The 15,317-nt window shown below is 58.4% G+C and overlaps 1 protein-coding gene across 1 annotated transcript in view; it reads right to left on the minus strand.

Moving 5' to 3' along the window:
* Window positions 1-9,945: 9,945 nt before the first annotated feature.
* LOC128823323 (mucin-3A-like) overlaps window positions 9,946-15,317 on the minus strand; it is a 31,596-nt gene continuing 26,224 nt past the window's right edge. Inside the window, exon 11 of the mRNA XM_054005564.1 lies at window positions 9,946-10,974. Within this exon, the coding sequence (XP_053861539.1) occupies window positions 10,939-10,974 (36 nt within the window). The 3' untranslated portion in view covers window positions 9,946-10,938. The remainder of the gene's footprint in view (window positions 10,975-15,317) is intronic.

Raw genomic sequence — 15,317 nt, forward strand, 5'->3', positions numbered from 1 at the left:
GAAGATGCAAAGGAGAAGACAGCGTTCTCTACACCAGAGGGTCTTTTCCAGTATACGGTCCTTCCTTTTGGACTACATGGGGCCCCAGCTACCTTTCAGCACCTCATGGACAAGTTACTACACCCCCATGCCAGCTATGCTGCGGTCTACTTGGATGACGTGGTGATTCATGCCCCAGATTGGGAAACCCACCTGAAGAAGGTGGGGGCGGTCCTTGATACCTTCCGGTGAGCTGGCCTTACGACAAACCCTGTTAAGTGTGCTGTGGGGTTCACAGAGGCCAAATATCTCGGCTACGTGGTAGGAAAAGGTCTCGTGAACCCTCAACTGAACAAGTTAGAGGCCATGACCAATAGTAAGAAGCAGGTCCGAGCATTCCTAGGGGTGGTGGGATATTACCGGCGTTTCATTCCCCATTTTGCCACAAGGGCAAGTCCCCTAACGGACTTAGTGAAGGCCCGTGGTCCAGATCCAGTCAGATGGTCCGACGCAGCAGAGAGGGCATTCGCGGACCTACGGACTGCCCTCTGCAGTAACCCCGTATTGATAGCCCCGGATTTCACCAAGGAATTCATCCTTCAGACAGATGCATCCGAGTTGGGGCTAGTGTTGTCCCACAAACTTATACAGGATCATTTTAGGGGTCAAGACAAAGATGCCACATTTATTATGATAACAATTTGATTTATGACCAATAACTAATATCTTAATCCTAATACACACACATTATACCGAATACCTACACACACACACACACACACACACACACCAGATGTTCTGCAACTGCTGCATAGTTACCAGTCCTGCTTGAGTCTGTGGCTTGAGTTTGCAGCTTGGGTTCGTAGCTCGTGGCGGTATCTGGCCAGGAAAGCCGGGCACACGGACGAGCTGGGTCTCTGTTGGGCGCACCGATGCCCTTCCATGTTGGCAGCAGAATGTTACCCTCCTCCAAAGTTTTCCATCTCACCCATCCTTTGTGTAGGCTTTAGTTTGAATCCAGAGTCTATAGGTCTTGCTGTGTCACGCTGCCTCTGGGTTTGGTGATTGATCACCCGTCAATTGCAGACATGACTTTCAGCCTGGGACCGGGCTTTGATCTTCCTTCTATTGTACTTTTTTCTTTTTAGGGTGGATTCTTCTTACTTTGTTAGGGCTCTTGTCTGCATCTTCAGCCGTTGGTGTTTGAACTCTATTTAATCAGGCCAGGCTGGCGCTGGAGGTTGATTCCATCATCCATACATCCCTCATTCACACATCTAAACTAAACTAATAAGATTACAGCAGGGTTTGCAAAAATGAAGGTTGCAGCAAGCCCTTACAAAATGGAGTAAGCGTTTTAAAATGGGGTTTGAATTACAATATGGCAAACAGTGAACAGAAGTTACAATATAGACAAGTATAATGGATGGCAAACAGTGAACAGAAGTTACACTGTAGGCAAGTGTAATAAATGGTGAACAGAAGTTACAATACTGAAACAGTGCAAGTCTCAGTGATTTAAGCAGGAATTGGATTGATAGTGAAACTTACGAAGGCAGCTGACTGAACAGCTATGGCTCTTAACAAGCATCTTAACTGTTAATTAGCCAGTTATTGGGGTAACCGGTTTTATGAATGAAAATTGTTTCATTCATAAAACTTTACTTATGAAGTTACATTAATAAAGTGAACAATTAAAAACAATTTCATTCATCAGTTCTACACTAGGGGCTGTCCTGTCGCAGATGGTTGGGGAGGAGGAACACCCAATTCTCTACCTCAGCAGGAAACTCCTTCCGAGGGAACAAAAATATGCAGTGGTGGAGAGAGAATGCCTCGCTGTAAAATGGGCCATGGAAACGCTGCGTTACTACCAGCTCGGGCGCAGATTTGTCCTTGTGACCAACCATGCCCCTCTTCAATGGATGCAGCGGAACAAGGAGAAGAGCACAAGGGTAACCAGGTGGTTCTTATCCCTCCAACTTTTCCAGTTCCGTGTGCAACACAGAGCAGGGAGTCGCCATGGCAACGCCAATGGCTTGTCACGTGTGCACGGTCTGGCGTCCCAAACTGCCCAACCCCTTGGTGTTGAGCAGTGGGGAGGGATATGTGATAGACCCAGACCAGTTGGGAACAGCAGAGTAGCAGAAGGCAGATATACTGGCCACTGGATAAGTAGTTTTCTGTTCCCTGAGTGACCAGAGCAGGGGCTGCACTAGAGTAATCAGGAACCTCCTAGAACCATTTAAGGCAGGCTAATCAGGACACCTGGGTTTTAAAAAGGAGCTCACTTCAGTTTGTGGTGCATGTGTGAGGAGCTGGGAGCAAGAGGCACAAGGAGCTGAGAGTGAGAGGGTGTGCTGCTGGAGGACTGAGGAGCACAAGCGTTATCAGACACCAGGAGGATGGTCCTGTGGTGAGAATAAGGAAGGTGTTTGGAGGAGGCCATGGGGAAGTAGCCCAGGGAGTTGTAGCTGTCATGCAGCTGTTACAGGAGGCACTATAGACAGCTGCAGTCCACAGGGCCCTGGGCTGGAACCCGGAGTAGAGGGCGGGCCTGGGTTCCCCCCAAACCTCCCAACTCCTGATCAGACACAGGAGGAATTGACCTGGACTATAGCTTCTACCAGAGGGGAAGGTCTCTGGACTGTTTCCTGACCCACAGGGTGAATCTGTGATGCGAGCAAATCCACCAATAAGCGCAGGACCCACCAAGGTAGAGGAGGAACTTTGTCACAATAGATAGATAGATTAGATAGATAGCGGGGGTGGATGGGGATAGATTGGGGTTGGCAACCTACGGCACACGTGCCAAACACAGCACGCAAGCCGATTTTGAGCGGCACGCAGCTCCCTGCTGCGGTCCCAGCCCCACTCAGCCCCCCCCCGCCCACTGCTCTCCCCTGCGGGGGCAGGAGGCAGAAGCTGGGTCCTGCGGCAGCCATGCTTCCCCCCCGCCCCCGCTTCTTCCCCCAGCATGGTGCTTTCCTGCCCCTCCTCCTCCCCCTCCCTCTCCCTGCGCCGATCAGCTGATGGCCCTTGCGAGGGGGAGGGGGAAGAGTGGCAGCGTGCACACAGCTCCATAGAGGACGCAGAGAGAGGTAGGGACGGGTCTTGGGGAAGGGGGTGGAACAGGGCATATCCCTCCCAGCCCCTGCCCTGAGCCGCTCAGGGCACCCCCATGAGCTGAGCACCCCAGCCCTCTGCCCTGCACCCCCACACACCCTCCAGCCCTCAGCCCTGACCTCCACACACCCCTAGCCCTCTGCCCTGCACCCCTGAAACCCCACCCACACCCAGCCTTCTGCCCTGCACCTCCACACACCCCAGCCCTCTGCCCTCACCCCTGAACCCCCCCCACACACCCAGCCTTTTGCCCTGCATCCCCCCACACACACCCAGCCCTCTGCCCTGACCCCTGAACCCCCCCCCAGTCTGGAGTCCCGGCTGCCGGCCCTTTACCAGCCGGCATCCCGGCTGCAGGCCTCGCTCAGCCCACTGCCGGCCTAGGTGAACAGAACCCCAGGCTGGCAGCGAGCTGAGAAGGCTGGTGGCATAAGATCAGCATTTTAATTTAATTTTAAATGAAGCTTCTTAAACGTTTTGAAAACCTTGTTTACTTTACAATACAACAATAGTTTAGTTATATAATATAGATTTATAGAGAGAGACCTTCTAAAAACATTAAAATGTATTACCAGCATGCAAAACCTTAAATTAAAGTGAATAAATGAAGACTTGGCACACCACTTCTGACAGGTTGCCTACCCCTGGGATAGATAGACCGACTGACCTCAGGAGGTCATCTAGTCCAACTCAAAGCAGGACCAATCCCCAACTAAATCATCCCAGCCAGGGCTTTGTCAAGCCTGACCTTAAAAACCTCTAAGGAAGGAGATCCCACCACCTCCCTAGGTAACCCATTCCAGTGTTTCACAACCCTCCTAGTGAAATAGTGTTTCCTAATATCCAACCTGGACCTCCCCCACTGCAACTTGAGACCATTGCTCCTTGTTCTGTCATCTGCCACCACTGAGAACAGCCGAGCTCCATCCTCTTTGGAACCCCCCTTCAGGTAGTTGAAAGCAGCTATCAAATCCCCCCTCCTTCTTCTCTTCTGGAGACTAAACAATCCCAGTTCCCTCAGCCTCTCCTCATAAGTCATGTGCTCCAGACCCCTAATCATTTTTGTTGCCCTCCGCTGGACTCTTTCCAATTTTTCCACATTCTTCTTGTAGTGTGGGGCCCAAAACTGGACACAGTACTCCAGATGAGGCCTCACCAATGTCGAATAGAGGGGAATGATCACGTCCCTCGATCTGCTGGCAATGCCCCTACTTATACATCCCAAAATGCCGTTAGCCTTCTTGGCAACAAGGGCACACTGTTGACTCATATCCAGCTTCTCGTCCGCTGTAACCCCTCGGTCCTTTTCTGCAGAACGGCTACCTAGCCATTCGGTCCCTAGTCTGTAGCAGTGCATGGGATTCTTCCGTCCTAAGTGCAGGACTCTGCACTTGTCCTTGTTGAACCTCATCAGATTTGTTTTGGCCCAATCCGCTAATTTGTCTCGGTCTGCTAGATTGTCTCTGCCTCTGCTAGATTGGCGAGCCCATTGTGAAATATTTGTTCCCCACATAGGAACTGATAGGCTATGATCAAGTTACCCCTTCACCTTCTCTTTGCACTCCCTGAGTCTGGCGTGGACTGCACCCTCAGCAAGTTTGCAGATGACGCTAAACTGGGAGAAGTGGTAGATACGCTGGAGGGTAGGGACAGGATACAGAGGGACCGAGACTCAAATCCAGCTTCTCATCCACTGTAATGTCCTGGTCCTTTTCTGCAGAACTGCCGCTTAGCCATTCGGTCCCTAGTCTGTAGCGGTGCCTGGGATTCTTCCTTCCTAAGTGCAGAACTTCAGGGGAGCTGGGGGCAAACTGGGGAGCAGCCAGAGGACAATCCAAGGGCTAGAAACCTGACCTAGGTGATGAGGTTAAACCTGGACGCATTCAGCGTGGAGGACGGGGGACTTGAACCTGGCCTGCAGGTCAGGGAAGGGCTGGTCTGAGGGGACAGGGTCAATTGTTCTCTGGGGCCCCCGAAGGCAGGACAAGGAGCAAGGGGCTTAATCCGGAGCAGGACTAAGCTTGGTTGGGTTTTAGGAAACACTTCCTGGCTGTCCAGGGAGCTCAGCTCTGGAACAGGCACCACGGGGGGATCCCGTCGCTGGGGGGGTTTCAGAGCAGGTTGGACAAACACCCGTCAGGACTTGTTGTACTTAAAGTCCTGCACAGGATCTTTTCAGGGGGAATAAGACAAAACACCACATTTATTAGTAATACATGTATTCATTAACACTGTATTATATGCATATAATATATTACACTTACACTCACACACAAACACAAACCCATTCCGTCTTGTTGTTACCAATTAGTTGCTCCCCTTAACTTCACTGGCCAGGTGAGTTAGATGGGGGAGGGGGTGGAGCCGGGCTTCTGCCGATCCGGATCGATGCTCCCATGTTGACAAGACGAGACCCGGGGTCCTCTGCAAGACACCTCACTTTTATAGCAGCTTTCCTCTTATGCAAATCTATACCAGATTCAAACTCTGTGTCTGTGTCCATTGGTCCTTTGTGCTGCTTTCTTTTGAGTGTTGTCCCAATGCTGCAAAGAGGGTGTTTCCAAAAGAAGGTGCTTGCTTCTAACCCCCGAGGCCGTCAGTATGTCTGCTTGTCTTTAATGAGCCCACTTGGCACGTTTTATTGTCCTTGGGTCTGGCTCCCAGCCCCTCTCCAACAGTTGAGGCTGTCTGGAGGTGTTGCCTTCCATGCCTTGCTCATCCACACCTCATTCATTCAACAGGGCAATTTATTAAGAGTGGGGGGGAGGGAAGAGCTCTTGTTCTACTGCTAGCAAAAAGAAATTTTTCTTCTATCTTATTCTATCCTTAGGGGCTATAATATTCTACCAAGGGCAATGCAAAGTTTCTAAATGAGGCTTTGATACAAAGTCCCATGAAAACAGAGGTCACACGTGGGTAGACCCACCACAAGGTTATACGAAGAGGCACAATGTAAAGTCATATGAAAATTATCAGAGATTGATCTACAGACTGGGCTGTGGTTACTGGTCCTGGCTCAGCGCAGGGGGCTGGACAGAATGCCCCTCAAGGTCCCTTACAGCCCAACCTTTCCAAAACTAGGTTTAAATTGTCCCCCACCCTGGCATGCCTGGCACTGGCTGAGCATTGGGAGGAGATGGTTTCGTCAGCGTCTCCTGCTCCTTCAGGAAGCCGGGGCTGCCCAGCAGAGCCAGGGGCTGATGCAGCCTCATGCAGATGCCCGTTCCATCTACAGGGGTCCAAGCACAGGTCCCATCTCAGGCCCACAGGGTTCAAGGCTGGAAAACCTCCCCCAGCCGCTCCTGCATCCAGAAGTAGTAGGGCTGTTGTCTCTGAGCTGAGATCAGGGCCCCATCGTGCTGGACGCTGCCCAGACCCAGACCAAGACCGAGATCAGGACGGCGCTGCCCAGACCCAGCTGAGATCGGGGCCCCGTCGGGCCGGGCGCTGCCCAGACCCAGCTGAGATCGGGGCCCCGTCGGGCCGGTCGCTGCCCAGACCTAGCTGAGATCGGGGCCCCGTCGGGCCGGGCGCTGCCCAGAGCCAGCTGAGATCGGGGCCCCAGGCTGCGTGGGACAGCACAGTGACGTGGGCAGGACGCTCTGGCTGACAATCCACCCGCCTGCACCACGCCCCGGCGGGAGGGGAGGTGGATCTTTGGACCACAATTAGTGCTGTTGACATGGGATGCGCTTTGGGTCTATTTGCGGCGCTGTTGCCATCGCAGTGGGGAGGGAGGGGAAGATACAACCCTGATTCAGCCGCCATAAAGACACTGAAACCTGGCCAGTATTTGCTCCTTGTTACAGCCAGGGAACAGCAGGGCCCCTTATCAGAGCTGGGTTATCAGTAAATGGGTCCAAGGTCTGCCACACGAGCAGCCTGCTTCCAGGAGGGCAAGGTGGGTCTGGAGCTTCTTCTCGTCCGTACCCAGAGGGCAGGAGATAACAGCCCCACTACTGCTGCCTGCTTTGTCCCTTTTGTCATCCTGGCCCTACTGTGGAGATGGGAGACGTGCGAGATGAACGGTGCCAAGGACAGATGTGCCTCTTCTAGTGCCTGGCATTCTTGAGGGATAACAGCCCTACTACTGCAGGCAGCTAACATGCTCCCTCCTTTGAGGGACCCAGGTTCAAACCCGGCTCCCGGGGGCGCCAAAGCAGCTGGGCCGCTCTGTCTATCGCACGCTGCCTGGACCTGCCCCATCACCACCGGGGAAGGTAGCAGACATAGGCCAAATCGGATCCTGCCCTCTGACATCGCCCAGGCGCTTCCGGGGCAGCAGGAGAACTGGGTGTCAAACTGGTCTGTAACAGAGAGCAACTTGAAGCAGGGGAGGACGGGGGTTATTTCGTAGACTTTTGTAGACCCAGACCGGAGAATTCACCCAGCTCCCCCCAGACCACGTCCAATCACTTGTGCTGGACTCCCAGAAGGGCTCTGAGAAGGGCTCCGGGCTGGGTCGGACGCCACCCGCTTCCGGCTGATCGATAAAAATGGGAACCAGCCCAGGGCCCACCACTGCCCCTCGACAGTTCCAGACGGAGCCCGAGCAGCCGGCCCCTAACCCTGTTACTTCTCTGTCCTTCTAGTTTCGTTTCTCAACCTGCCATGCGGTGCCAATCCCGGCACCGCCCAGGAGTGCAGGTCTCTGACGTCAATGCTATTCACTTTAGCACTTGTCTCATCAGCACCGGAGAGCAGGCTAATCTACCAGGCTCTGTTTGCCATAAACCCTTAACTACACCCCCCTCCTTTCATTCGGGACCAACCAAGTCCCGTATAAGCTGCTCCGGTATCTTGCCCAGATATTTGGCCCATGTGACGTTATTGACATAAACTGGGACCGTGTAGATCATTGTTGCAACCAAGGTCCTGTAGTGGCACCAAATCTTGTATAAAGGGGGTCAAATGGGGTGTCTAGGACAAGGTTATGGTTTACTGGTTATGATTATGCTGTCTGTATGTGTGTATCAATTTTGTAGTTGAAGTTATGAATATTGGCTCTATACTGTCTGTATGGCAAACTTATGCTATGCTGCTGGGTGACATCCCAGACAAGCTGAGATTAGCTCTGCCTAGCCTGCTTGATGGCCCATTAAGGACCATCAGCTATACAATGGACCCATTGAGAGAAGGCAGATACGCCTTGTAACTCAGCAAAGTATGCAGGGACTGGCCCATGTGACTCCAGACTCCATTTTGCTGTAATTTTCCACAGTAAGAACAAAGAGGTGTTCTTACACCTGGAAAAGACTATATAAGGCTGCAAAAAAAACAGGAGTACTTGTGGCACCTTAGAGACTAACAAATTTATTAGAGCATAAGCTTTCGTGGACTACAGCCCACTTCTTCGGGCATCCAAAGAAGTGGGCTGTAGTCCATGAAAGCTTATGCTCTAATAAATTTGTTAGTCTCTAAGGTGCCACAAGTACTGCTGTTCTTTTTTGCGGATACAGACTAACACGGCTGCTACTCTGAAACCTATATAAGGCTGATGCCTCATCTCCATCTTGTCTTCAATCCTGCTTCATACCTCTGGAGGAACTTTGCTACAAACTGAAGCTCTGAACAAAGGACCGAGGACCCATCCCAGCGGGGGATGTTCCAGAGACTTGATTTGAACCTGCAGTTTATTCTATCGCTGCTGCAAGCCTGAACCAAGAACTTTGCCATCACTGGATGTAACTGATTCCATTTAACCAATTCTAACTCTCATCTCTATCTTTTTCCTTTTATGAATAAACCTTTAGATTTTAGATTCTAAAGGATTGGCAATAGCGTGATTTGTGGGTAAGATCTGATTTGTATATTGACCTGGGTCTGGGGCTTGGTCCTTTGGGATCAGGAGAACCTTTTCCTTTTACTGGGGTATTGGTTTTCATAACCATTTGTCCCCATAACGAGTGCAATGGTGGTGATACTGGGAAACTGGAGTGTCTAAGGAAATTGCTTGTGAGACTTGTGGTTAGCCAGTGGGGTGAGACTGAAGTCCTCTTAGTCTGGCTGGTTTGGTTTGCCTTAGAGGTGGAAAAACCCCAGCCTTGGGCTGTAACTGCCCTGTTTGAGCAATTTGTCCTGAGTTGGCACTCTCAGTTGGGTCCCGCCAGAACCGCATTGTCACAGCCCATTTATCCACGTTAAATATTGGCACAACGCTGGCTCCCTGCCAGGCTTCGGGATGGGCAGAGCCCTGGGAACCACCGCAAGTGGGTGTGGAGGGGCGGAGCAGACAGGGGGACTGTGCCAAGCTGGCATGTCAGTGTCCCGGCAGCTATTCACTCGAGTGTTTGCCTTCACACCGCGCCCTCTGCCCACGCCTTCTCCCCCCCAACATTCTCTACAAGTTTGTTTTTCACGTGACTCGGCCCCGGGCTCGGGTCCTGCCGCCGCTATCTGCCCCACTGCCATCTGGCTCAGTCACGTGCTGCGATAGCAGGAACACGTGGACCCTTGTCAGGTGTTTGGGCACCGCTTCATCAGCTGGTATAAGCCAGCCCCAGGCTGGGCAGATTGGGGCTGACCCATCCCCGCCCAGGTCCTGGGACAGAGACCTCCCCATGGCAGCCCAAGCAGCCAGGTTTGGGTACAGGTGCTGCGCGGCCCGGCAGCTGCCCCCCGGTGGGGTGGTACGAAGCGCAGACATGAGCCAGATCTGGGTGGGGGGACACTGCTCTCACCCCCAGAGTCTGCCCTGAATTTGGGGGGGTTCACACTCCCTGTCTGGACCTCCTGGGGGGGGGCACGGCTGGAGACCCAGCTCCTCACTGGGGAGCCTTAGGTAATGAGCACCCCATTTTCAAAATAACATCCCCCCAAGCAAGGAAACCCACTCACGCCTGGCATTTTCTCACCGCTTTATTTCCCCTCCGAGAATCACAACAGCAGAGTTTCATTTCTTACACTTACATTATTTCAGTCCTCAGGGGCTGTCAGGAAGCAAAATCCAGGGGGGGTTCCTGTCTTGGGGGATCTGTCACGAGGAGAGGCAGCCCCCTCCTGGGGCAGGGGAGATCTGATCCAGGGGCAACCCCCCTGCAGAGCAATGGACCTGCCCAATGCCTTTTGCCTTACTCTGCTCCAGTGTGGCTTCTTCCCCCGGATGCCTGGGTCCCCTCTCTTCACTGAGAACCCCCTCCCAGCTGGAAATGGGCCGTCCTGCCTTCCCCCAGATGCCTGGGTCCCCTGGCCTCACTGTGGCACCCCTTGGGAACGAGCCCCCTTTTCCCCTACCCCCGTCCCGCCCCTGTTTGCTCAAGGCAAAGGAAACAATTGGAAGTAAACAACCCCCCCCCACGCCGAAATCACCGGCAGAGGGGCCCGGTGCCAGCCAGCGCCTCCCCGACCTGCCCATGCTTCCTCTTCGACAAACCATCTGCTGAACGTGCTGTGCAAACAACCTGAGCGCTGCCAGCCGGGGCCTGGGAAAGCCCCACCCCGCGCCTGGCTCCAGACTGCCAAAGAGGAATGGACCCCCCCACACACAGGTAGAGCTGGGGATGCTACCGGCTACTGCCTCACTGCCTGGACCCCATGGCCCAGAGCCTAGTGTCCCACCACCACCAACAGCAGCATGGTCCCAATCCCAGCCGGCTTCGTGCCTGCCAGTCCCCAGGAGCTCAGCAGTGTCCGCTGTGTCCCAGCCCCCCCGGGGGGGTCTCGGCAGCAGAGAGTCACTGGCCTGTTGGCGGCTCCAGGTTCACATCCGGCCTGGGCCCCCCAGCCTCAGCTCCGCAGGTCTCATGGGTGCTGGTCCCCGGAGAGCAGCCTCCTCCGACAGCTGTGGCCGCTGGATCAGTCCTGGATGTCACAGGCCAGACCAGCCGCTGGGACTCAGATACGGGTCACCTGGGGCCGGGCAATTTGTGTCTGGGGATAGGGACAGCAGATTTGTATAATTTTTGGTGGTGCCCAGAATGGGTCCAAGTCCCCCCCCCACACACACACACGCCTGCCTAAGGCTCTAGGAGGGGGTTTGGGTGCTGGGTGTGGGCTCTGGGCTGGGACAGGGAGTTGGGGTGCGGGAGGGGATGTGCGGGATCTAGGAGGGGGTTTGGGTGCTGGGTGCGGGCTCTGGGCTGGGACAGGGAGTTGGGGTGCGGGAGGGGATGTGCGGGATCTAGGAGGGGGTTTGGGTGCTGGGTGCGGGCTCTGGGCTGGGACAGGGAGTTGGGGTGCGGGAGGGGATGTGCGGGATCTAGGAGGGGGTTTGGGTGCTGGGTGCGGGCTCTGGGCTGGGACAGGGAGTTGGGGTCTGGGAGGGGATGTGCGGGATCTAGGAGGGGGTTTGGGTGCTGGGTGCGGGCTCTGGGCTGGGACAGGGAGTTGGGGTGCGGGAGGGGATGTGCGGGATCTAGGAGGGGGTTTGGGTGCTGGGTGCGGGCTCTGGGCTGGGACAGGGAGTTGGGGTGCGGGAGGGGATGTGCGGGATCTAGGAGGGGGTTTGGGTGCTGGGTGCGGGCTCTGGGCTGGGACAGGGAGTTGGGGTGCGGGAGGGGATGTGCGGGATCTAGGAGGGGGTTTGGGTGCTGGGTGCGGGCTCTGGGCTGGGACAGGGAGTTGGGGTGCGGGAGGGGATGTGCGGGATCTAGGAGGGGGTTTGGGTGCTGGGTGCGGGCTCTGGGCTGGGACAGGGAGTTGGGGTGCGGGAGGGGATGTGCGGGATCTAGGAGCGGGTTTGGGTGCTGGGTGCGGGCTCTGGGCTGGGACAGGGAGTTGGGGTGCGGGAGGGGATGTGCGGGATCTAGGAGGGGGTTTGGGTGCTGGGTGCGGGCTCTGGGCTGGGACAGGGAGTTGGGGTGCGGGAGGGGATGTGCGGGATCTAGGAGGGGGTTTGGGTGCTGGGTGCGGGCTCTGGGCTGGGACAGGGAGTTGGGGTGCGAGAGGGGATGTGCGGGATCTAGGAGGGGGTTTGGGTGCTGGGTGCGGGCTCTGGGCTGGGACAGGGAGTTGGGGTGCGGGAGGGGATGTGCGGGATCTAGGAGGGGGTTTGGGTGCTGGGTGCGGGCTCTGGGCTGGGACAGGGAGTTGGGGTGCGGGAGGGGATGTGCGGGATCTAGGAGGGGGTTTGGGTGCTGGGTGCGGGCTCTGGGCTGGGACAGGGAGTTGGGGTGCGGGAGGGGATGTGCGGGATCTAGGAGGGGGTTTGGGTGCTGGGTGCGGGCTCTGGGCTGGGACAGGGAGTTGGGGTGCGGGAGGGGATGTGCGGGATCTAGGAGCGGGTTTGGGTGCTGGGTACGGGCTCTGGGCTGGGACAGGGAGTTGGGGGACGGGAGGGGATGTGCGGGATCTAGGAGGGGGTTTGGGTGCTGGGTGCGGGCTCTGGGCTGGGACAGGGAGTTGGGGTGCGGGAGGGGATGTGCGGGATCTAGGAGCGGGTTTGGGTGCTGGGTACGGGCTCTGGGCTGGGACAGGGAGTTGGGGTGCGGGAGGGGATGTGCGGGATCTAGGAGGGGGTTTGGGTGCTGGGTGCGGGCTCTGGGCTGGGACAGGGAGTTGGGGTGCGGGAGGGGATGTGCGGGATCTAGGAGGGGGTTTGGGTGCTGGGTGCGGGCTCTGGGCTGGGACAGGGAGTTGGGGTGCGGGAGGGGATGTGCGGGATCTAGGAGGGGGTTTGGGTGCTGGGTGCGGGCTCTGGGCTGGGACAGGGAGTTGGGGTGCGGGAGGGGATGTGCGGGATCTAGGAGGGGGCTTGGGTGCTGGGTGCGGGCTCTGGGCTGGGACAGGGAGTTGGGGTGCGGGAGGGGATGTGTGGGATCTAGGAGGGGGCTTGGGTGCTGGGTGCGGGCTCTGGGCTGGGACAGGGAGTTGGGGTGCGGGAGGGGATGTGCGGGATCTAGGAGCGGGTTTGGGTGCTGGGTACGGGCTCTGGGCTGGGAAAGGGAGTTGGGGGACGGGAGGGGATGTGCGGGATCTAGGAGGGGGTTTGGGTGCTGGGTGCTGGGTGCGGGCTCTGGGCTGGGACAGGGAGTTGGGGTCTGGGAGGGGATGTGCGGGATCTAGGAGCAGGTTTGGGTGCTGGGTACGGGCTCTGGGCTGGGACAGGGAGTTGGGGTGCGGGAGGGGATGTGCGGGAGCTAGGAGCGGGTTTGGGTGCTGGGTGCGGGCTCTGGGCTGGGACAGGGAATTGGGGGACGGGAGGGGATGTGCGGGATCTAGGAGGGGGTTTGGGTGCTGGGTGCTGGGTGCGGGCTCTGGGCTGGGACAGGGAGTTGGGGTCTGGGAGGGGATGTGCGGGATCTAGGAGCAGGTTTGGGTGCTGGGTACGGGCTCTGGGCTGGGACAGGGAGTTGGGGTGCGGGAGGGGATGTGCGGGAGCTAGGAGCGGGTTTGGGTGCTGGGTGTGGGCTCTGGGCTGGGACAGAGGGTTGGGGCAGGGGCAGCTCTATGTATTTTGCCGCCCCAAGCACAGCAGTCAGGCGGCTTTCGGCAGCATGCCTGTGGGAGGTCCACTGGTCCCGCGCCTTTGGCGTACCCGCCGCCGAATTACCACCGAAGTCACGGGACCGGCGGACCTTCCGCAGGCATGTCGCCGAAGGCAGCCTGACTGCCACCCTCACGGCAACCAGCAGGCCGCCCCCCGCGGCTTGCCGCCCCAGGCACGCGCTTGGACCCGCCCCTGGGTTGGGGTGCAGGACATGGGGCTGGGCTGGGGATGAGGCGTTTGGGGTGCAGCAGGCAGGCTTCCCTGGGGCTGGAGTAGGGGGCCAGAGAGGAGGACTCCCCTCAACCCTCTCCTTGCTGGCAGCAGTGAGTCAGGGGGAGGGGAGCCTCCTCCCTGGCCCCCCAGCACGACTCTCACCCAAGCCCCCCCAGGCGGCTGCTCAGGTCCAGCCAGGATGAGCTGCAGGGGACAGATGCCCACTGCCCAGGGCAGCAGGCGGGGCTTGGGGATGCTCTGGGTGAGGCGAGCAGGGGCGGCAGGCAGGGGAGAGACCCAGCCCCGAACATCAGTGGAGCCAAGCCCCCCGGACCCTGCGTTTGCTGGAGCCTGGGCACTACAGGCCATACAACTCGCCGCCCCTCTGGGGAGCAGAGCCCGCCTGGGTCAGTCGATGCAGAGAGCCCGATGCCCCTCACTCCCGACTGGCAGCCCCTGCCAGCCCAGCCCTGCCCCCCCCAGCTCTGCCGGTGCCCCTCACTCCCGACCCGCAGCCCCTGCCAGCCCAGCCCTGCCCCCCCCAGCTCTGCCGGTGTCCCTCACTCCCGACCCGCAGCCCCTGCCAGCCCAGCCCTGCCCCCCCAGCTCTGCCGGTGCCCCTCTCTCCCGACCCGCAGCCCCTGCCAGCCCAGCCCTGACCCCCCCAGCTCTGCCGGTGCCCCTCACTCCCGACCCGCAGCCCCTGCCAGCCCAGCCCTGCCCCCCCCAGCTCTGCCGGTGTCCCTCACTCCTGACCCGCAGCCCCTGCCAGCCCAGCCCTGCCCCCCCAGCTCTGCCGGTGCCCCTCTCTCCCGACCCGCAGCCCCTGCCAGCCCAGCCCTGACCCCCCCAGCTCTGCCGGTGCCCCTCACTCCCGACCCGCACCCCCTGCTAGCCCAGCCCTGCCCCCCCCAGCTCTGCCGGTGCCCCTCACTCCCGACCCGCAGCCCCTGCCAGCCCAGCCCTGCCCCCCCCAGCTCTGCCGGTGCCCCTCACTCCCGACCCGCAGCCCCCTGCTAGCCCAGCCCTGCCCCCCCCAGCTCTGCCGGTGCCCCTCACTCCCGACCCGCAGCCCCCTGCTATCCCAGCCCTGCCCCCCCCGCTCTGCCGGTGCCCCTCACTCCCGACCCACAGCCCCTGCCAGCCCAGCCCTGCCCCCCCCAGCTCTGCCGGTGCCCCTCACTCCCGACCCACAGCCCCCTGCTAGCCCAGCCCTGCCCCCCCCAGCTCTGCCGGTGCCCCTCACTCCCGACCCACAGCCCCTGCCAGCCCAGCCCTGCCCCCCCCAGCTCTGCCGGTGCCCCTCACTCCCGACCCACAGCCCCCTGCTAGCCCAGCCCTGCCCCCCCCAGCTCTGCCGGTGCCCCTCACTCCCGACCCGCAGCCCCCTGCTAGCCCAGCCCTGCCCCCCCCAGCTCTGCCGGTGCCCCTCACTCCCGACCCGCAGCCCCCTGCTAGCCCAGCCCTGCCCCCCCCAGCTCTGCCGGTGCCCCTCACTCCCGACCCGCAGCCCCTGCCAGCCCAGCCCTGCCCCCCCCAGCTCTGCTGGTGCCCCTCACTCCTGACCCACAGC

Source organism: Malaclemys terrapin, chromosome 15 (genome assembly GCF_027887155.1).
Source record: "Malaclemys terrapin pileata isolate rMalTer1 chromosome 15, rMalTer1.hap1, whole genome shotgun sequence".
In the NCBI taxonomy this organism is placed as follows: domain Eukaryota; kingdom Metazoa; phylum Chordata; order Testudines; family Emydidae; genus Malaclemys; species Malaclemys terrapin.